At 43.7% G+C, this 22,553-nt stretch overlaps 3 protein-coding genes across 13 annotated transcripts in view; 1 reads left to right on the top strand and 2 right to left on the bottom strand.

The window, feature by feature from the left end:
• The window catches only part of MAK (male germ cell associated kinase), a 33,934-nt gene extending 32,646 nt beyond the window's left edge, over positions 1-1,288 (bottom strand). For 2 of the 4 annotated variants that reach the window (XM_074575971.1, XM_074575972.1), the window contains exon 1: positions 1,133-1,277. The gene's annotated coding sequence lies outside the window, so the exon portion shown is untranslated. Of the gene's footprint in view, positions 1-1,132 lie in introns of all 4 variants that reach the window. The other 2 variants (XM_074575969.1, XM_074575973.1) reach the window with 2 other exon arrangements.
• A 6,486-nt stretch (positions 1,289-7,774) lies between these two features.
• On the bottom strand, positions 7,775-13,452 carry GCM2 (glial cells missing transcription factor 2). The gene is made up of 5 exons (XM_074575968.1): positions 13,411-13,452; positions 11,790-12,042; positions 11,277-11,389; positions 9,031-9,156; positions 7,775-8,853 (listed from the first exon to the last, which is right to left on the bottom strand). Exons 1-5 carry the CDS (start codon positions 13,450-13,452, stop codon positions 7,972-7,974), a joined length of 1,416 nt encoding a protein of 471 aa, XP_074432069.1. The 3' UTR covers positions 7,775-7,971.
• Positions 13,453-14,477: 1,025 nt separating this feature from the next.
• The window catches only part of SYCP2L (synaptonemal complex protein 2 like), a 30,687-nt gene continuing 22,611 nt past the window's right edge, over positions 14,478-22,553 (top strand). For 7 of the 8 annotated variants that reach the window (XM_074575966.1, XM_074575961.1, XM_074575960.1 and 4 more), the window contains exons 1-12: positions 14,478-14,695; positions 14,996-15,061; positions 15,525-15,662; positions 15,750-15,869; positions 17,099-17,203; positions 18,523-18,547; positions 19,594-19,679; positions 19,816-19,904; positions 20,006-20,040; positions 20,793-20,935; positions 21,397-21,449; positions 21,810-21,855. In XM_074575966.1, coding sequence (XP_074432067.1) covers positions 14,687-14,695; positions 14,996-15,061; positions 15,525-15,662; positions 15,750-15,869; positions 17,099-17,203; positions 18,523-18,547; positions 19,594-19,679; positions 19,816-19,904; positions 20,006-20,040; positions 20,793-20,935; positions 21,397-21,449; positions 21,810-21,855 — 915 coding nt within the window. In that variant the 5' untranslated portion in view covers positions 14,478-14,686. The remainder of the gene's footprint in view (positions 14,696-14,995; positions 15,062-15,524; positions 15,663-15,749; positions 15,870-17,098; positions 17,204-18,522; positions 18,548-19,593; positions 19,680-19,815; positions 19,905-20,005; positions 20,041-20,792; positions 20,936-21,396; positions 21,450-21,809; positions 21,856-22,553) is intronic. The other variant, XM_074575962.1, reaches the window with a different exon arrangement.

The raw sequence follows: 22,553 nt of genomic DNA, 5'->3' as shown, positions 1-22,553 counted from the left end.
TCAGTTCTTAAGATTAACTACAAATCCATTACTCTAATCAAAGACCAGTCGTTATTTAGATGCATGACTGCTCAGCTGCAAGCAATAAGTTAATAACACTGACAATAAATACTTGTACTTTCAAATATTTACTGCTTTAAATAATTTTTTTTTTTTAAAGTATCTTCAAAAGTCTAAAATATTGTTTCACTTCTTTGTATTGGGCATATCAAAAAGCAGCTTGCTGGAAATATTTTCCCTCATTTTGTTCCAAACTAGCTTTGCTTTCAAAACAAAATGATCCACACTAACTTTTTCAGGACGTTTCAACAGCAACCTGCCTGGATGCTGCTGCCCCACGCCAGCAAGGTTACCTCTTCCCACCCTCCATGAAACCTCTTCCCGCAGTGCAATGACCAGCAAGTACAGTGAGTTTCAGGACAGCAATGGTTTCAGCGAGACCTGCTGATGGACTTTCAAGTCTTCAGCTTTAGGCAGCATCCAGAAGGAAGAGAGACTACCCATCTTTCAACAACTCCGCACCACCGCAAGTTTCAATAAATGCCCGTTTCCCTGCCAATTTTAGTTTCGCCTGATGACAGTCATCTCCCACGAGTGCACAGCCGCCTTCCTTAATATATGCTCACAGTGCAAAGGGGGGCACAACTCTCCTCTCGCTTACTCAGGCCACGAAACTCAAGATCACCCGGCCTGAAGTTTCACCCTGGTTCTCATAAATAAAAATTCACCTCCTCTCATTAACCCTGAACTTGTCAGACTGTCAAGGCCCGGACCTGCCTTACTGGAGCCAAAGCAGGCAGGGTCCCTACCTACACACGCTCCGCACCCAAACAGAGCCCACCGCTGCAGAGCTGAGCTCTCACACACGCGAGGAAAGGCCACTAGTGACCCGGCCCACCTCAAATCAGCCTGCGGCCTGGCAGAGGCCGTCCCGCTGAGGGACGGACGATGCACCCCAGGGCTGCTCCCACCTAAACCGGCAGCTCCTTCATCCTGGTGGGACCCCAGGGACGCCCCAAACGGCACGGCCCCGGATAGGCGGGAAAGGCTCAGGGACGCCCACCGCCGCCCCCGCCGAGAGACCCAACCCCTTCCCCGTCAACCGAGCGCGGCCGGCCGGCCACCCACTCACTGCAGCGCTGCAGGCGGTGCTGGCCGGCCGGCCGCCATCAAGATCCCGTCCCACCCGACGGCCGCCGATCGCCGCTGGGCCGCTCTGCCTCGTCGCCGGGGCGACGGAGCGGGGCGGCGGGAGGGGCCTGCCGCCGGCCCCGCCCCTGCTCGAGGCGCGGGCAGTGCGCAAAGCGGAGGAGGGGGACAAGATGGCGGGTGGCGGGTGAGGGGCGGTCAGGGGAGAGGGGACCAGGCACAAACGCAGTCAGGCAGCCAGCAGCGGCCGGCGGGATCCCTGCCTGGCGACGAGAGCCGTGTCACCTGCTTCCGGAAGGTGGCACCACAATACGCGAGATCACCTTGAGAGTGTCTTTGCAGTTATTGCTGTTCATGATCATTAAAGGCGCCAGCGAAGCCGCTGCGGCCTCAGGATGTGCACAGAAACTCGTGTCTATAATACTCGTAGCTGCGATGAAGCCTGCCGGCGTTTTTATTATTTACTGCAAGCAATTTGTTAAATGCACACTGCTGATACTGATGCAGGGGGGAAGCTTCGAACGCTCTAGGCATTCTAAAATATATATGCATATTTCTATTATAAAAATAAACGTGAAGTTTCTCAGTCCTTCGTAACCCACATTTTCCCAGGGTGAGCAGAAGGCACGGTTAATAAAGATTGCGTGTTTAGCGTCAGAGTCGGAGAATAATTTTGGCAGTCAAGTCTCATTTTAAGCTTTCAATTCTCAACGTTAGTTTGAACTTCCTATTTTTTTAAAATGTTTTTGAGAGCGGGGGGCAAGGAAAGGAGGAGATCTTTTCAAGATGGTAACTACTAGTGGTACTGTGGAGGGAAAGGCAGAAAATTTTTTTACAAATTCAGATTCATATCTGCTTCAGCAAGCAGGCTTGCTGAGTGAAAACGGGAAGCTGTCTTAATTATATCTTTCTTTTTTATTACCTTTCTTCCTCCCCCCCTCCCCCCCCCCCCCGGTGTTCCTCATTAACTGGTGTGGTAACTTTGTGGTGGTTTAAACGGCATTGACAGATTAATTGCTTCTACCTCAAGTCAACTGTGTGGAACGTGGGGCTATGGGAATCGGTTTTCTGGAATCCGAAGGATTTGATTGCTTACGCATAGTTTGCTGAAATGAAAGTTAAGGAAAACAACGTTGTATTTTTCTGAAACAGAATATGCCCACTTCCTGTATTGAAATGAAAACATCAGCCGTGCCTCCCCGGGTAAGACGAAGTTCAAAGGTGAGACTTGGACCTGGGGAGGGAGAAGGTGCCATCGCCCACATGGGTGAATTCAGGCAGAGGTTCGACAGGAGTCGATCATACGTGGCAAAACCTTTAACCATGTGTTCACCTGTAAGGATGTGTTTGAACGCTGTTCAACGCATGGACGTACATGATACTGGGCGTACATGACGTGTGGAAGTAGCTCTCCACCGTCAGTGGAAACGGTGCAGGTTGCCCTGCAGTGTCCCCTCCCTGTGCTTCTGTCCTTTCCTCTCCCTCTCCTCAGTTTAGCCTCATCGCACATCAGCCCTTCCTTCCCTGTGGTGGGCTCCCTCCTCCTCCTCTGGTGCTGCCACACAATTTCTGTGGATATCCCTCTGGCTGCCTTCCACTGCAGGGTGCTGGGGCTAATGTGAATCTTCCTGGGACCTTGCTGGGCTTGTGTGCCTGCGTGTTAGGTGGCCTGTCAGACTGGTTTGTGAAGCCATAATCCCTTCTCCAAGGAGATTAGACCGTGGAAAGGAAGGAAGTTGCAGTTGCTTTAACGCTCTTATCCAGGAAGTCCCTAGAACAATGTTCTTCGTTGCTTCTGGGGCATTTCTGGTCTAATTATAGTAACTTATAAGAGATCTGTCACTGACAAGGGATCTGATATTTAAATAATCTCAATAGCAGTTTTGCAGAGGTGCAGCACTTAAGTCTGAATTCTGTTACCAGGACTTTGTGCCTGTCAGTTGTTGGTACCTTCCACAAAGCTCCCCAGCATCTCGCGTGGGTGAAGGCAGAAAGGCTGTAGACAGAACTTGCCAGCGTTTAAGCCAACCTGCAACACGGTGTGGAGCTGGAGGATGAGCACTGCAAGCCAGTCACTTCACACCCCCATGTTGTCACAAAGATGGGGGAGAGAGGAGCTGCCCTGTGCTCTGCCTGTGAACCGGGAAACCGAAGGAAAGGCAACAGGCTGGAACAGAGGCCCGGGAGCTGCCGGGATGTTTGTGAGCCTTGTGAGAGGACCTCCAAGGGGACATCCTCCTGCACCTGCTTCCCTGCTCATTTTACACAACAACACGAGCAGACCCGCTGCTAATTTTCTGTTGAAAGAACCCTCTTTGGTTGTGGTCCTTAAAGGTGTCAATACTTTGCTCAAACTCCAGCCTAAGTACCCGAAACCAGCTTCTCCCCAACGCCATCACAAGTGCCAGCATGCGTGTCGAAGATAATAGGGGGTTGTGTAAACTTCATTTGGTTTCTGCTTGTTTGAATGAGTTTGAGCCAGGCTTCTGTGTGATTACTTGTTCACACCTGTATCATCCCACTGATGTTTGTGTTACATCGGACTCTTGTGAGCCCACGGAGGTGTCCTGTTGAAATGCACTCTCCGTTTTGCACAATCCCAACTGTAGCCCTACATAAACGGTAACAGGTTCACCCTCCCTTTGCTCGTGACAGACAGGTGTTTACTTTACGCAGCTAGAACACCTAAGGCTGTTATCCAGACATGGGACACCACCGTACACCAGTCTCATTACTTCTCAGGCAGAGGGGTTTTAACCTACCTGTACTAACTTTTCACTCTGCGTGTTGGGAGGAACTGCTTCAATGTTAAATGTCCCAGTTCTCCCTTTTTTATCTGCATGTGACTGCTACTGAGAAGGGTGGGAATGCCATGAACTTTCCTAAACGCATCTCTAGAACTGCGTTCTGCATCCTGCTAAACAGTGTCTCTCAAGAAACATGATCTACGTTTGTGAGTGGGAGTCACTTGGTTGTATTAGATAGCTTCCCCCAAAAAGACAGAAGGAAAAACCCTAGAAATCCAGAAGAAATCCCAGAAAACCCCCAGGAAAAAAAAACAGCACACCAAACCCAAACCAGTGTCAGAAATCATATTCTGCTCTGTTGCATTGTCAGTGTCTATAGAGTAGCTCTGGTTTCTACCCGCAGAGCTCAGAGAAAAGCTTGCCTCTGTCTTTAAAGATGATATTCTGACCCCCAACATGAGATCACCTGCTTCAAGCTCAGTAAGCCCCAAACAGCCAAGTTTCTGCACGCTTTGTTTCTAGTATTTAGTGTATTTGAAGAGCCCAGAAATAACCTGCTTTCGGAAGAGGAGTGAGGGCAAAGCCAATTGTTCAGACTCTCAGCGGAGGTCTTTGGCAGGACTGACTGGGCGGACACACATGGCCTTGGAGTGGGACAGTGTGCCCGGCTCTGTCCTCCCCGCAGAAGGAGATGCGACCACGGAATGATGCCCACGTGAAGTTGCGTCTGTCAGATGTGTGACATATGGCTGCATTCGGCAGGTACGCGGTTGAAAAACGTTGTCAAGCAGCCTCTTGTCTGTGGGAGGCATCCATTCAACACTTGGGCTTTTAAACTTTACCATTAAAAGGCTGCTTTTTGGGTACAAAGGGCAGCCTCAGCATGGGGGCAGATGGCACTTTACCTCAGTAGGGCCCTTGTAGTCCATATGAAGCCGGAGGCACAGGTGGCTGAGGTCTGAAAGCACCTTTTCCCCCCCCTCCCTCGGTGGCTTTGCCATAACAACTGGAATTTGTTAGATGAAGATGTCTGCCGCAGTACAGGATGCGGGCTGGTGAGGGGCTCCTCTCATGTGCTCGAGGCAGGACCAGAAACCGCGCTTGAAGGGGATGATTAATGGAGGAGAAGCTGCTTACTCAGGGACCGAAGGGATCGCATCTTTCTTCAGGATTGCTGCTTGGCTTGAGAAACACGCTTTTAAAGTAAATTCTGTAGCTATATAAACCAAAAAGGAGGCATTCAGTTTCAGCTTTTTTTTTTTGTTTTGTTACAGAAGCTCGCATTGCCTTTATATTTATATATTTTGGAGAGAAAACTATGTACAGCACTAGACTTTATCCATCTGATCCTTTATCTGAAAGAGGTAACGTATGTCTATCTTGTCCCAGACACTTGTGCATGAAAGGGAGCAAAGTGAAGAAGGATTGCAATAACCTTTAGAGTAGTTTTATTTGTTCTAGTGCTACAGATGATGCAGTGAGGTAATTGCTACCGTAGCTTTTTACTGTGCTTAAACAGCTGTCATGTTTATTAGAAATAAGTCCACATCTTAGCATCTTAAGCAAGTAGCATCTTAACACAACTGGCTGCATTTTCTTAACGCATGTACAAAGTTCTGCTTAAAAGGCTGCGTTTAAGAGCATAGCATAATGGTTTAAGCATACAGCTACAATGACAAGTTTTATACCAGTAACATTAACAGCACAAAACCCACACAGCTTAATATTTTAATACACTTGAAGCTTGTGTTGTGGTTGTCTAACTCTTCTAAAATCAATGTAAAATGGAGCAGTTTACAGCTTTAAAATTTTCTTCGGCTTTCGCATCTGCTGTGAATCTTTCCAGATTTTTTAGTCATTTTGTTTTGCCTTATTCCCCTCCAGTGTGCTTCTTTTAAACTTAGAAGGCTGTAAATCTCAATTTTTATTCTACACACCAAATGCTGTAATATGATTTGGAGTACAGATGAAAAATCTCAGTTTTGTAAACTGGCATAGCGTTATTTATTCCTGAACTCTAAAACATTACATCAGTCTTTCTCGGTGGTAACTTGGTGGGGTGTTTTTTTGTGTCCCCCCCTTTTTTTTTCTTTTTTTTTTAAGATCAGTGTATGGGGTAATTATCAAGCTGATGTTGCTCACCTGAATCTGTTCTCGTCAGGAATTTAAAACACCTGGTGGAAGAATTGCCCTGAGAGTTTAACATGAGCCAAGTGAGGTATACAGCAAATACCCTAAAGGACAAGGTAGGCTTGCTGCAGATGAATTCATTTAGTGTTTTTGTAAATTCCAGCTTTGCATGGCTTGAATTTTTAAAATGCTGGACAATCCACTACTGAAACAGGATGCTATTAGCTAAATTCCGTTGGGGCTCAGTTTCACTTATCAGACTGTGCACATTGTTTTCATAAAAATACAAAAAGAAAGAAATAATGATTTTTAAAAGTTGGGTATTTGTACACCATGCTTTGCAAGTAAGATTTGTTTTGCAGTTTGATGATAGCATCACAAGGTTCTGTATGTTGAAGCCAATTAGCCAGCTGCTCACATTAGTTTATGTGGTGCTTTGTTTTTAACTGTGATTTCATGTTTATTGAAAGGGTACAGTAGCATGCTGTTACTCAAAACATAGCAAAAATATACATAAAACTGACTTTTCAAAAATATTTCAGTGTCCAAAAAGTTAAAGATACTTAGTAACTTAATAATGATGATGATAATAAATTCTGTCACTCTGACCAATCCGCTGTGTCTACATAGCTCCCTTGCTCAGCATGCACAGTTTGGGTATGGGTTCCATTCCCCCTTGCTAGACAGCTTTCAAAATACCTCAGTTTTAAACCAGCAGTACTCATCCATTTCTTCTTCTTTCTGGCCTACTGGAGAATTAGCTAAGAACTTGGGGATGCCAGTCCTTACATTTTCGTTGTTTAGCTCAGAGTGCCTAGAAATTTTGTTTTCTGAACTCTCAGTTTGTTGGTTGCTTCATTTCCAGAACAGTGCTGTCATGGGGAGTTATGATTGCAGAGAGAAAAATGACTAGGAGGAATCCTTTGGAGGACGGAGAAGGATCCAGTGGAGATGCAGTGCAGAAAGGTGTGCCAGGAAGGTGCGTTCAACACTGATCTGTACTGCTAAGCAGCTAGCATCTTGCATTTTTAGACAGGATGGAGTTCTATTCATGGATAAAGTGAATTTCTGCAGCAACACCTGCGTAGCATTGGTCTGACCAGCTTGCCAGACCCTTTTAGACAAAAAGCGGTTTCACTGCGAATGCTTTTGAGGACCATATGCATAACCCTGACACGCACACAACGCCGGGCATGCTTGGTGGGATCACCTGAGCCTTCTTGCCTCCAAAGCCAGATGTTGTTTCTCAGTGGTGGTGGGGCTATGCCTGGGCTTTCCTTTTTGCATAGAAAGGCTGGACAGTCAGAGCCCTTGATGCACGGGATCAAAAGGCAACATGAAGTTGGCACGTAGGTTTTTCATTTCTCATTTCAGAGAAACCTAGCTGGTTTTTCCATTCATCAAATGGATCACAGCAGGTGAATGGACCATTCAGATCAATTATTCATCAAATTGTCTTGCTTTCATTTCTTTTATTTCTTACATTTTCTGTCATTTCTTTCAGTTGACTATAGTCTATAGCCACCTTCCTTCGTCTTTTTTTCCCATTACCTGGTAAGTGTTTTCTTTTTTAGCGATGGAGTGTTATCTCTCAAAGCTGGAGGAGTCTGGCAGGAGTTGTGGCTACAAGCGGATTGCATCCCCCGTCAGAGGTGGCTGTTGACTCCCAGCGGTGCTGTGCCTACCCACTGCCTTCCCCCAGGCATGTCTGGGGCTCAGCTCCTTGTGCCATTTTAGAGAATAGGTGGGGCTGGTTTGAAATTTTGTGCGAAATACGCTTTGCTCAGCACAGCTCCAGAAAGGTACTTTTGGGGGATAAGCTGTTGTGATGTACTGCCTCCTCACCTCTCCTCAAATCCCAAACCACTGGGCTTAGCATGCACATGGTCAGCACGAGAATATATTTTGCCATGTGCACGTATTTGCCATTTAAGGCAACATTTAGTCAATATTCAGCACTGTCAAACTGTAAGGTCTCGCCTTCGTGCTCAGCATAGCTGTTCCCCAGCGTTGGTCCATATCGATAGGTCTCCATACTCTCAGCTGGTTCAGACTTTGTGGGGACTGGGTCATGCTGGTAGAGCAACGCCGACTTTATCATTCCAAAATCCTCCTGAATCTTCATCCCTGAATAGATAGTGCCTGAGACGTTTTCTGCCACGTGAGTATAGCTCTGAAGATTTTTCATGTCGCAGAGGTTGTCGCTGTATTTCAGCGTGGACGGCTTGTAGGCCTGGTAGGACACCTTGGTGGTGGTTGTGATGACGGTTTGCAGCGGCGGGGCTATGGGAGAAGGGCTGGGACCATACCTGCAGGGGTAGTCCCCACCACAGTAAGGGTGGTTAACACTTGTTTGCATCTGTCCATAGTCACTCCGTTCTCCACTGCTAGTTTTGCCCCAAGCTGGTTTCAGTCCGTAATGTCTGCCAGGGTTATCAAAGCTCTTATCATGGGCGGTCACAGTATTGTAGTGAGATCCATTCAAACCAAGGGGATCAGCATCGATGGCAGGACTTGTCAAATCTTTGTAAAATGTTGGGTAAGGGCTGGAGCTTATAAAGGTAGGAACTCCGAACTCATAGCTGCACGGCCTGGGCACATAGATCCTTGGATTGGGGCACTTTGGGTATGGCAGTAGCTGGTCCTCTTGGAAGCTGGCTGGGTCGTAAGAGGCTTTGTAGAGGTCAGTGTTTTGCAGTGAAGGGTAAGACTGGGCTGGAATCGGAAAACCGGTGTCTGTGATGATACCGACCCTTTCTGGGCCATCCATGCAGGGCAGATTCTGTAGGTTATTGGCGTAATTGCCGGTGTCGTGATACCTTCCTGCCTGACAAAGGCAAGAAAATCTTTGAGATTCAGGAATCAATACTGCCTGCACATCCGTATGTGTCTCAACACTTGTGCTACTGCTCATTTCAGCCCCAAATGAATGGATTGATTTTGCCCTGGGATCCCCAGCACATGATTCTGACATCTTTTTAATTGACTAATGACTTTGACTTACCTCCGAGTTGAGAGGTCTCTTTTTCTGGGAATGATGAGAAGAGGACATTTGTTTCTTAATTGTACTTCGTCTTGCCTCTGCCTCCAATTTGCTCTCTGGCCTGGGGTGGTCATGGACTCCTTTAGCCTAAATTAGGATTAGCAGAGAATTAGATGTGAACGGGAAGGGGGTAAGAGAAGAGAAGTAAGTTAGAATGAGAGGTAGCCACGGCACCATCTGTGGTTTGGCACAAGAGAACAAAGAGGAGAAACTAACCAACAAGGAGGGATTAAATGTAAAAATAAATAAAATAAATCATGATTTGCAGGTAGATAGATGGAAAAAGTACGGGAGAAGTCAGAGAGGACTGCAGGGCTGATGAAGGATCAAAGGTGTTACCTGTCTTTGTGACATTCAGGAGTAGCTGATTAGAACCAATGGAAAAAAAAAGATTATAAATTTAGTTTGATTGGTTTTCTGCAGTCCAGGGTCTCAGTTCTGCTTTAGAACAGCCACTGTTAAAACAGTATAAATAGGCCTTAAAGAGGTTTCATGCCACCAGATGACAAATGTTCCCTACTCTAAAAACAGTAAACATTTTCTGAAAAGGACTAAAAAGTATACCCTGGAAAGCCATCCAATGATGCTCTGCTATTGAAACATCTATGGATATGCAGATCTATGTACCCAAAGCTATATTAATATATGGTGAAACAATATATTCTACATGTCCTTACTCATTACATTTGCATAAATGGATCTGCATATAGGCTCTGATACAAATTAGGAAACTTAAAATAGCTTTTAAAATGTTCTCCTTTCTCAAATAGAAATTAACTTCTAAGTGAGGATTTTTCGACAATTTTGATGGTAAAAATCTTCAGTTTTTGCATGTCTGTGACAGAATATCTGAATAGTAATAATTGTAATAATTCAGTTGAGAATTTGAGCATGTGGCCAGTTTGCTTCCATTTACCGACTGGAGAACAGAATCCACTGCAGTGTGGGTCAGGGGAAAAAAAAAAAAATCATCCATCAGAGAATGTAATCTCATAGAACAGAAGCTTTTCATGAAATTTTTGTCCTAATGTTGCTAAAAAAGAACAAATCAACCTGAAATTTCAAATTTCAGCTTTCTAAATTTCATTTTTTTTTCTGGCAATTTTTAAAATTCTCTTAAAATCCAAAGGTTATTTTCACATGAAGTAAAATTTTCCCATTTCAACTTGTGCAATTTCAATAAGGCTCTTCTTTTCCCATTTATTTATTTTAGTAGGAAATAAGTATTAGGTCCTTGGTGAGATTAAGTTGTCAGATGCGCCAGGGTGCAGGACAACCTTTTTGTTCATATTTGTGTACTGCAAACAGGAGAATTTTAGACATCTGTAATGATGTTATAGTTAAAATTGAATATTGTTAACACTCAAGTGCTGCTTTCAAGCAGACAGCCAAGTGTTATTGTTTTATTTGTTCTTGTCAGGTTTGTACTACAGAGGAATTCAGTCATGGACCAGGAGTCCACCAGGCTCACCATGGTCAGTGTTACACTAAAAAAGAGAAAAAAGGGGGGCGGGGAAAAATCTCTTTCTCTGGATATAATTTATATATGCATTTATGTATGCATGCTTTTTATGGAAAAAAAAAAACCAAATTACCTGTCTGTCTCTCGGCTTACAAATCACTTGAAGACAACCTGTTTGTGCTTAGCCTGTTCTCATCCAATGTTATCATTCCAAATGCAAGTCATAGGAACCATGGGATCTTCTGTTAGTGATGAATTTGTTCCTCTGTTACAATAGCTATGAAATTTTGAAAGTTTGCTTTGATTAATTTTCAAAGAAGGTGAAAAGTCTTAAATTTGTGTAGAATCTTTTCTATAACTGCACCAAGCTATCTGGTATTAATCATCGGTAACCTTATGTTGTTGAAGCTGGTTAAAAAATAGTATAAATATGAGCAAAGGTACATAGATCTCAAAATACCAGTCAAAAAAAGGGAATTAAACATTAGTGAAGAATGTCAAGCACTGGAGAAATAACTTCTGCTTTTTTGAATGTCCTAGCAAAAAAAAATGTTATTTTTGTATTATTGAAGATATAACCTAAACCACACCGTTCATGGATTCCTTCAAAACAGTCTGATCTGGGGAATCCTAAAATGTTTTGTTGTGATTGGATTTAATGCCTTAATTATTGGTAATTCCAGGGATGTGAGTAATTTGTAAAACTGGAAAAATGCGTGTGCACGTATGTATGCATGCATTTTACCTGGAAAAATATTGCTTTGCCATCAAGCCTCCAGAAGTTAGTGACTGGGTAGCCACTGTGTCCGCGGCAAGGGATCAGCTCAAGGGCCGAGTTACAGTTTGGGCAGGCTTTCTCTGCAAATAGAGATAAAGAAACTACTGAAGACAGCAGTTAAAGGCAAGGATGTTGTCTGAGAGTAAACAGAGCTCAAAACCAATATGATCAGTCTTCATAGAAATTCAGATCAAAATGCAGTGTTCAAGGAAATGCAACATAGACCGCCAAGCATAACTGAATGGTATGGACTAGAGCTGCGTACTTGATATAAATGCTAATGAGTTAAAGGATTTTAGATCCATTTGTCCCCTGCAGTATTTACAGACAGACACTGGTGAAATTTGGAAATAAATGTATTCATCACAGTCTTTGCAATTATCGCCATAGTCTGCATGCAAGCGAGGGCGATCCCAGTTTAGAAACCAATAAATCTTTAGAAAGAAAAAAATGGGATCCCTCGGGCATCCCGACTCTCACTTTGCTGCTTCTGCCGAGCCTTGTCGCATATGGCGGGGCGAAGCTGCAGCCGGGCTCCGCCGGGCAGAGCGCAGCTCCTGGCACACACCACCACCCCCAGGCAGGACTTCTTGAGGATCTGGCAGTTGTGGTTGTTGGTGTTGCGCATGGCCCAGCCGCTGAGGTGTCTCTGTGCGTTCTTCTCCTCGCTGGAGTAGATGAACCGCACGTAGCCGTCGGGCCATTCCTGGAAGGCGTCGAAGTGCTTGGGCTCCTGTGGCAGGGCAAGCAAGGCAGCAAGGGAGAGGGCAAGACAATATTAGCAGGATATTGCAACCTGATGGTTTTGCCCTGTAACAACATACATAATGGGGAAAAAAGGGCTTTTTCTGTGACCACTCAAGCAGCAGGAAAAGAATAGCTCATTCAGAAATGCTTTATAAAAGGGGAGAGGCAGTCTGAGTTTCCACATCTCAAAAGAAAGTCAGGATCCTTTCCTCTTTTGCATTATGACCACTGTGTGTTATCACAGATGCCTCTTTGCAGTAAGGTTACCCAGCTGTAAGAGATCAGCCTTATTACCAGAACTGATCTACCACCGACGCGCCCAGGTAGGACAGAAGCTGCCCTGCTCCTACTTGCTATTAATTTCTCCTCACTGTGGAATTGTGCACCTGCAAACTAGAAATTAGAAGTTTTAGCTAAGGAATGGTTTCTTCAAGTGCATCTAATGTAAGTTGAATAAGGCTTTGGACAAAAAATAAAAGTTAAAAAAATTGTCATTGTAAATGTACTTCCAATATAAGTATAGTAGTTTGGAGAAAGAAAATTTGACCAAAAAAAAAAGTTAAAAAGATTGGCATCTTAAATATACTTTTACTATATACATTGTAGTTTGGAGAAAGAAAATATCAATTTTGGATGTCACTGGCTTTCCGGAGTTCCTTAACAAAATATAATTATCAGAGCAATGAAAGAATGACCAAGATTTTAAACTCCAAATATTTACAGTATAAATAAGACTTCCTGCAACACTTATTTGACATACATATGTACCACATATGAGGAATCCCAGTGAATGGAGGTAAACTACCAGCATTTACAGGCTTCAGCCATTCTGTAATTGCATGGGCTCTGTAAAATTAAACAAACTCTAAGATGAAAAAAGTCATGAATTAACAATGTATTTGGAGCTCACAACTAGAAAAAAGCGAAGTGCTCATTGACAATAAAACGTCACATCAACAAACCAATGAAATATTTAGAGAGCTTGAATTATAATAGCAGAAAATAGTCAATCCAGGGTTCTTTTTTACTTTTCTTTAAATGGGGAATGAGGGAGAAGGGAAACACGCTAAACAGCGGAGCTGAAGGTTGTTTTAGGAGTTCACAGACAGCCGGCCAAAGCTGCGTATCAAATCCATATTTTATTACAAGTCATTTTGTACGGACTACTGCAGCCCATCAAAACCCATATAATTATACGTGGAAAGGTGCAGGAAAATTGAACCAGCCGTAAAACGAAGCTTTGCTCGGGGGGAAGGTTTTTTTTGTCTGGCACCCCTGCCGCCTCGACCCGCGTTATAGACGGACGGGGATTTTTCTACCGCGTTCCCCCCCAACCCCGGCCCCGGCCCGGTACCTGCGGCAGCTTGGGGTCGTTGATGTCCCAGGTGAGCTTCATGCCGGGGGGCAGCAGCGGGCGGCGGCTCCCGCTTTTTTATGCCATCGGGGCGTCCCCGGGATGTGGGGGGACTCCCAGCCAGCCCCGCCCCCCCCCCCCGGGCAGGCAGGGTCTGCTCCCCCCTCCGCCCCCCAAGCGGGCTCTGCTGCGGCTACCTGGAGATGGGGTGTGTGTGTGTCAGCTGAGGGGGGTCTTGCTTGAATCCACACCCCCAGCATCAGCGGGGGAGGGCGCGACCTCTGCAAATGTGAGTAGGGTCTGTAAGTCGGGGGGTGCCCCTGATGTTTGATTTCGTAGCTGTCTGCGGCTTAAAAAAATGCCTCTGGAGGGAGTCAAATAGGAATAACCGGCTCTTCCTCAAATGCGGGCGTATACCTGCGCTTCGGATTTGGATGTAAACGAATTAAGGGTTTTTACGCGTGTTCTCCCTTCCCGCTGTGCTCTGTGACACAAGGCTTAAAACAGAAACCCAGAGTCGGTGCTGTCCTATCCATCAGCACGTTTTAACTTATTAAAAAGTTACAGGTAACGTTTTTTTGTTACCTTTTTCTTTTAGGAAGAAGTAGCTGATGGGGCTTTTGGGGGCGGGGTGGGGGAATTTCTTTTTAGCTCTCAGAAACAGAAAGAAAAAAAAAATATGGGTAATATAGAGACGGAATCGTTGAATGACTAGTGCTGCTATAATCCTTTGAAGGATCCCACCTGTTACATGGGATTTTCTCATTTGCTTCTGTCCCCTCTAAAAATTTACTGAACTTTACCTTTAGTTGTGCAAAATAAAATAAAAGCTAGGCTGTAACAGAAAATGCTAGCTGTGACCCACCCCCACCAGAGAGGAGCCCCCCCCGGCTCCTCTTTTGTACCCCTCTGCTCGGACGGGGGTCCCAAACGCCGCCACCGGGGTGCGGGGGTGGCCCTTCCCCGCCGCACAGGTGCGGCTTTTTAGTGCGGGTGCGAAAACTGGCCTCCTCCCCCCCCCGCTTTTTTTTCTCCCCCACTCAGAGCTGAGGGCGCGTTAAGTTTGCCGAGGGAAGGTGGGCGCTGGGAGCTGTGGGAAGTGCTGGCTGAGCGTCTCCCCTTCGCCTCACTCGCCGGTGTATCCAGCATCACCTGGCTACTATCGTGCGAGGGTCGTGGAGAGGGGGCGAAGTAGCCCCAGCACCCTTTTCCCACCCCCTCCCTGGTTCCCGGGTCGCCCCCCGCCTTGGAGCCGTAGCCCAGAGCTCCCCCGGCCATGGACCAGGTAAGCCCTGCTCCGTGCAGCAGGGAACTGGCAGCCGGGATGGGGGATGAAGTGGGAGTGGCGGGGAGAGGGGACAGGGATACGCAGCGTGGTCCCCACGCCGGGGGACACCCGCGGGGCCCCGCTACCGCCTCTCCTGGTCACGGCTTTGGTAAACCTCTGGTTTGGAGGTTTTGTGGGGATTTTGAAACTTTACGTAGGAAATAAGGAAGGAAAAACGGCCCTCTAGGAAAGATGGGGTGAATCTTCAGGGTTTTGGGCTTTTTTTCTGTGGTTTTCTCTCTTTTTTTCCTTTTAAAGGAAGGAAGAAGTGAGGACCGTAATAAAGGGATGAACAACAACATGGGAGCTATAGCAGAAGACTATGTAAATATCTTTAAAATGTATCCTTAGTTTTATCTTACAAATAGCTATGTATATATTTAAAGGTGTGTTCTTAAATGGATGTGGGATGAGCTAGAGTTTTTAGTATCTTAATGTAATGTGGTAGGTGCAACAGACACCTTAATCTTGTCCTCAGTAAGCGGGAAGAAATGATTGTAAGGGTTGCGGGGCGTGGTAAGAATTACAGACTGAGAAAACTAAAGGAGTTGCTTGTTTCCTTATTGAGCATCCTTTAAGATGACTCAGTTTCAAAGGTCCTGTCTCTTTTGGAGATTAAGACTGCTATTTCACCTTCAGATGCAACAGTGAAAGTAGAGAAACAAAGTAAAAACAAATAAACAAAAGGCTTACAACTTTTAAAATAGCATTACAAGTGTTTTCTTATAATTAGTGCTGCAACAATTCAAATGTCCTACTTAGTTGTTTGCTTCCCCTTGCTCCGCAGCTTGAATCACTTCTCACTGATGCTTTTAAGGGGAAGGGATTTCAGAAAATAAGCAACCTGCTTCAGGAGAGAGAAATAGAGCCTCCCCAGAAATACAGCGAATCTCTCTTCAATCAGCTAGACAGAGCACTGAGAAAGGCCAGTACCATAAGTAATCTTAACCATTTTAATGCCTGGCTCTATGGGTATCAGACTAATGAAGCACAGCGCTCTGTGTTTCTGTAGGAGCTGGACAAGAATGAGTTCCAGAATGTTTCGCTGCTGCTGAAATGTGTTCAGGTCTACTTTAAAACTGATCTTCAAGAAGGGACGAGTTTGTTTATTGAGCAAGGACTGGTAGAAAAGATGAGTATAATATTGTATACAAGTTACTGATGTGATTTAAGGTGGCTTACATCAGGAAAAGGACTCCAAGGAAGGGAGAACTAGAGGATGGCTTGTTGGCCATGCAGAAATGAAATATTTTTTTTGATATATTGCATGAACTGAGTGGAGGAAAAATGCTTACTTTCATTTCATTACTTTTAGTATAGTAGCTAACATCGTGGCATCACTTATTACCTGACTTCATGGGTTTATGGCTTTTTTTTTTTTCTTTTAAACTGACAATGGAAGGAGAGGATGAGTTTTGATGAGTCCCATTTCTGAAATGATACAGACTTTATAAATGCATTTTAGGGGATCCAGCAAAATACAGTTTTAGTGATAGAGTTGATGAGCAGTTTGTGCTTTTAAAATTTTAAAAGCTGACACGCTCTTTATTAAGTTCCCTTTTTAGGTATGTAGAAACCAGATGCATTTAATCTGCAATTGCATTGTATCTTCTGGCACAATACTGATTTCAGCTTGTAATACTTGTAGTAGCAGAAATGTACTTGTGCCGAAGGTGAGCAATAGCTGGATCTAGCATACCTAGGAGGGAACAGTTAACACTTGCTCTCTGTTTAGCAGCATTGTACTAAGGAGTCCTCAGTCCAAAATGTTGTAATCCTGCCTTGTGATTATGCTTCTCAGGGATACAGTTGCTCAAAATTCACGTATAGAGAGCTTATTAATAAAGTTTTACCAATCTGAGCTCTGTATCTCTAGTGAAGCATAGATTTCTAGCTAGCCATAGGTGTGTGATGCTGTGCAATATGTTTAATAACATAAGTGTTAAAATAATGACTTTGAAAAAGCTTCATGAATTTTTAAAAAATTATTTCACTGTGAATTGATGTCCTCTAGAAATTTCCACAGGAGTTTGAACGCCACTAGCACTGTGCTTTGTGTCAAGGAGGTCCTGAGCACCAAGAGTGGGTGCCTTGAGATAAGAAAGACAAACAAAAGGAGGGAAGTGGGGGGGATAAGTCCTGCTGAGTGGGTGTGAGGGTGGGACCTTTCATGTCCTCCTGGCAAAATTCGAGCTCCTTAATGCTGTGTAGCTTTTGATGCAGTTACATGACTCTGAAGTTCAAGGACTAAAATAAAACCTGTCTATGCGTGTAAGGCTTCCTGCAGATATATCTAGTATAAGGATTATTAACCCTTCTTCCCGGGTTTTAACTGATTTTTTTTTTTCTTTTAACTTTTACCTGGTATCTTGGTTTGAAAGAACAAGAGCATTTCTGATCCTCATCGACCCAGACGAGAATAAATTTCTGATGTTACTACTTGAAGACTTCTTTGACTCTGCATTGGTATGTACGTGCATTAAGGGGGCAGAAGGGTTGCCTTTCTTAGATAAAAAAGCCATCATTTGCAGACAGTTTTCTGTTAAAAAATGAACAGTCACACAGACCTTGTGCCCCAGGACTGAGCCTGGGACGTGGCTCAGGTGGTGGTGACGGGCAGTGTCCAGGGGTGTGCTCTGGGCTGGTGTCAGGCTGGGGTTTGACACACCTGGAGAAGCTGCTGCAGGGGGGCTGCCCAGAGCTGCAGCGGTTTCTCATTTTCTAATGTGAAGCCAAGTGCTTGTTTTTGCAGGAAAACGTGCAAGAAGTTCTGATGCATTCTGCAAATAAAAGCTTTTGTGCTGAAGCTGTCTTTTAAAAGCACAAGTTACCGACACTGAGCTGCACCTTACATGCAAACGTGTTTGCCAAGGTGGTCCTGGTGACTTGTTCCTATGGTATTTAAAACAGCTGACTTACTTTTAAAGAATAAGCTGAGCTGCTCCCAATTCTCATTTAGGTTTCTATTTTTAAATATTTGTAACTTTAAAGGTATCGGAGGCCTAGTGATGTAAATTTTCAGTAGGAAGAATGCCTTTATCTTCCTTCCCCAAGCTGTTTCCCCAGTCTTGTCTGTAGCTTGCCAGAACTCTGTCACTTTGTGCGTCAGAATTTATTTGGATACTCATGACTCTTTTTAGGAGACCTGATAAAAGATATTTGAGCAAAATCAAATTTTCTTCTTTCCCTACTAACCAGATTGGATTTATATGAAATACTCTATAAATTATTTATTTGTCAAAATATGATTTCTTTGTCTTCCATGTCCATTTTTTCCATATGTTTTCACTGTGGAGGATTAAGTGGGTTTTTTTTTTGTGTTGTGGGTTTTTGTTCATTATTACTTTTAATTTTCCTCAGTGGACTTTAACGCTCTTCAGATATCATATGTTACGATATCTAGTACTGGAGTGTGTAAACATAAAGTGTATTTTTACATAGGCCCACATGTGCAATAAAAGTAATGCAGTGATGCCAAGATGTGGGTTTTCCAGGGAAGCTGAGAGCATTGCACTCTCAAGTGCTGCTGAAATCCCTGGGGGAAGTGGGTGCTTCGTTCCCTTGACCCTCCCTGCATAATGCCAGCCTGTATGATCGGGGTGAGCATAAGTGACATCCCTGTATCAGGTGGCACTGTGCTTTTCCTGATGTGGGTACACTGATGTCTTATGTTATTTAGCCCCTGAAAGGTGTGACGGTGGGGACATAAACACCTCAGCACTTTGAGTATTGCTGTTCTTGGGTTGTCATGTGTTAATGAAGGCTTCCTTTACTTTTTCCATCAGGTGATTTGCAAGTGCAGTAATGAAGGTCAGTATTTTTTTTTCTTACCTCCATTCCTCGATATCCTGAGTCTCAGTCTCAGGAACACCTTTCTTTATTCTGCTTGAACTCTATCCCCTTTCTCTTCTCCCCTCCATTTCCTACCTCTTCCTCCTCTCCTCTCTGCAATGTTTTCTTTAAATTCTTCTGCTGATTTCTCTCCAGTTAATTTTCATTAACAGATCAGAACACAAAGCCTTTTACTGTTTCTTTTTTGTTTGCTTGTTTTAAATATGCTGAAAAAAAAATCTAGCTTGGTGTAGTTGTAATCTAGTGGTATCTTGTTTGAATGGTCAGCATCAAATATTTCAATTGGTCAGAGTAAGTGGTGCTTCTGAAAGGAGTTCAGGCTAGGTGGTCTGCTCTTGCATGTCTGTTCCTAATGGCTTCAGGTGTTACTCCATTGCTGAAGGCTACCACCTCTGCAGAATAACATGGTAACTCCTTCAGCCGTCCCAACCGGGCAAGGGGATGTCTGTCTGTCTCTTATTCATTGCAGTGGCAAGATTTTGTCTGTGGCTGCAAATGGCTTTCCAGTAGGGTGGGGGGGCAGGTGCTCTCAGAAAGAGCAAGTATCTGTGTACCCAGACATCCAGGCTCACCAGTCATGTGAAAATGAAGTGTTACATTGTGGGCCAGGTAACTTGAGCTTGTTCATCCTTGTAGCTTATTCCAGTGGGAGCAGAATGAGCAAGAGTGTCTTGAGGTTAATACTCCAGTGGTTTGTTCTGTTGACTTTGACAAAAGCTGTATATTATGGATTTATCTCTTGTGGTTAGTAAGTAGCTTTTCCTTTCTGTACCTATTTAAATAGTTACCCAGGTCAGCAGTTAAAGTATCTGGAGCTTTTGTTACAGAGAAGTTATGAGTTCCCTTTTCTGTCTAGGATTAGATTGTTGGAAGCTTTGTTTTAAAATGTGTTCCAAGTTGGGATATTTTAACTCCTTCAGCACAACAAACTGTAGTTGCTTCACCTGTCTTTTATATGGAGACCAGCTCAGTGCTAGCTGTAACCTTTCAAACGATTTTTCTAGGGAAGAAAGAGTTGGTGAATTTATTTTTACCCGAACTAGGGCATCTAGTGACAGAAGAAAATATTTGCTGCGCTCTGCGTCAGGAGGTAAGACTCCTACTAGGAGAAGAAAATTACAGATACATGTGCACACAGGAGTGTGTAATCAGATACAAAATGTGAAAAATATGTTACTGAATTATTTCCCTTACTTTTCTGCCCCTTTTTCTGCGGGGGGGGAAAGGCTTTGAGGACCCTCAACTCTATACTCAATAGTGTCCCACGGGAAGAGAGAAAGAAATTCCCTCTGTCCGAGGAGATGTGCTCGCTCACGTAAGTGGCTTTACCTCCAGGTCCTGTAGCTAAACACCGTCTTCCCTGCAACAACGTTTAAAGTTATTTCCACTTTAACTTGTTGCATTATGTTGTTCCAGGAAAGACCTTGCAAAAACTATACTGGAGGCTGGTGGTAAGAAGTGTTTAGTGGTTATTCGTATGAAAGTGGGGTTCTCTGGCTTTACTTCATCGGCTTCTTTATTGTAGATGGAATTATAATTTAAATTATTTCCTTATCAAGATTTTTGGGGAGGAAAATCAGGTGGTACTTTAAGAAAACATTAATCAAAAATTGTTAGGTGCGACAATGCATTAGTTCTTTCTGATTAGTATTAGTAATTTGTATTAACTAATAAGAAAAGCTAAACTGATGTATGTAGAAAGGCAATTAGACCAGGCTTATGTACGTGTTTACAAACCATGCTTCCTGTTAGTCTTTAAAAAAATAAATTTTAACTACTTCACCACAATGTGGACAAATTGCAGTTAATAAGGTTTATAGCCTCTTGAGTGAAATCTTTTTTGTTTTCTGCTAGCGATAACACTTTCTAGGTCATTACCGTGGTATGTCAAATGTAACTGAATCCTGTTGAGTTAGTGATGAGGCTTCGCTCTCATCCCCTCCCTGATCCCCAAGAACATCACGCACTCGTGTGTGTCGTGGTTAGCGGTGCTCTGCATCTCAACCTTGCTGAGCCAGGGGGAGCTGAGGGTGCCTGGAGCTAACACTTGGCTCTTACCCTCAAGACACGCTGTCTTCCTAGGTGAAACTGAAGCTGGCTGGTGAATAGGACTGTGTAGTATGCAAGTGCAAGAGTAGCAATGCTATAACCCTCTGTTATGCTGGGGGGTGATATTTATCCTGTGCTTATGTTTACCACATAGATTATGACCTTCAGGTTGCCCTTTCAGAAGCACTTTGTAGGTTAATGACAAAAAAATGGAGGGATGACCTTGTTCACCACTGGTTTGAAGATAACTATCTTGCTGAAGCTTTCAAAGAGATCAAGGATAGAGAATTTGAGACGGTGAGGGTCCTTATTTTGAAAACAACATACTTGACAAATCTGTATAGGGGCTAGTTTTGGTTGAGCTCAGTCAGGATGTCCTTGTAAGAAGTTCCTACAAAATCGATTTTATAAATACACAAAGTTATTTAGTTATTTGTGGATGGAGGTTCGTTTTTTAAATTTTTTAATCTGGCAAATATAAAATGGCATATTGTTAAAATAGCTCTTATTTCTAAGTTATTTTACTTCTAAAGCATAAACAAGTTAATTTTTGTGGTTTATGTTTGGAGGCTTGCTGGTCATAAGTGGGGTCCAACCATTTGTAGCAACTTGAGTGTTTCTTCCCCAGTGGCCTTTGTCATGACACTGACTAGCCAAAAGTTTATAACCGCAGTAGAGGTTACACAGCCCAATAGAATAACTCTTTGCAAAGGAAATGTAGCCTGACTTTTTTTAATAAGATGTCATTTATCTTGAAGGACTGCAGAAAATTTCTTAACCGGCTAAATGAAAGGCTTGGGGATGAAAGAAGGTAAGCTGTGAACCAACAGACTAAGCTGGTGCTGTCGTTACTGCGGGGGGGGAAAATGAGGATTGTAAACTGACCTCAGTTATATTCCAAAGAAAAGGATTTGCATCACATATATGAATAATTAAGTCCTTAAGAAAGTGATTTTATTCGTTTTATGGTGGTTCTTTTGAAAGTGAAATTAATGAAGGCAATGCATTACTAAAATACTATATTCTCTAAGCTTCTCCAAGCTTATTTTACTCTTAGGAATTTATTAAATATTTTTGACAATAAGATTAGTAACCAATCTTAATGATTTTGTCTTTCATAAAGTCGGACTCTGATGTTGAATGTGTCATGTGAAGTCTGCTTTTCTTCCAGAGTCTATTCATTTCCTTGCATATCTGCTTTTGCTGACATGAACGAGGTAAACAGTCCTTAACACTGTGACACCTTCCCTGCAGTGTTACTGCTGTTAAAATGTTACTTTCTGTCGTATATGGTTTTGTTTTTTTCTTCCCTGTTTTTCATAAGAGAGCCTAATTTTCTGGAGTGTAGAGCATAACCTTCTATTCTAGTTGTACAGCCTGCTTGTTTGTCACTTAGTTCCCAACTTACTGCTGCTGACTTTGCTTTTGTGTCAGCCAAATGATAGAGGCAGCGCTTCTCTTCATGGTGATGACAGACGAGAGATCTCTAAAAGGAAACAGGAGGACAGGACAACTCTGATTCCTCTGGCAGAGCTGCTCCCAGACTGCCAGAAAACAAGATTAGCCTGACACCTGTGTAGGAGAGGTCACAGTTATAGATCCTGCAGATTGCTTTACTAGCCTTTAAGTAAATGTATTTGTGGCACCGTTCCTGACATCAAATCAAAACCAAGTCGATGGAAGCGGTTTCCACTCATTCTGCTTATTTCAAGTGCTCAGAAACACAGAAAACTTTCAGAGATTCTTTCCTGCCACAAACATGTGGGCATTTGCGTGAAGTATTGCCTGTCCCTTGGCTGATGTAGAGCAACATCTGACTCTGCAGGTCCAGTTGGGTGAGCAGTAGGCTGGGAACTTACAGGTTGATCCCAACTCTAATTTCTGTAAGGTATGCGTATGTGTACACATGCACATA

This window comes from Larus michahellis, chromosome 2 (genome assembly GCF_964199755.1).
Source record: "Larus michahellis chromosome 2, bLarMic1.1, whole genome shotgun sequence".
NCBI classification, from domain to species: Eukaryota; Metazoa; Chordata; class Aves; order Charadriiformes; family Laridae; genus Larus; species Larus michahellis.
This window is presented reverse-complemented; position numbering and strand designations above follow the sequence as displayed.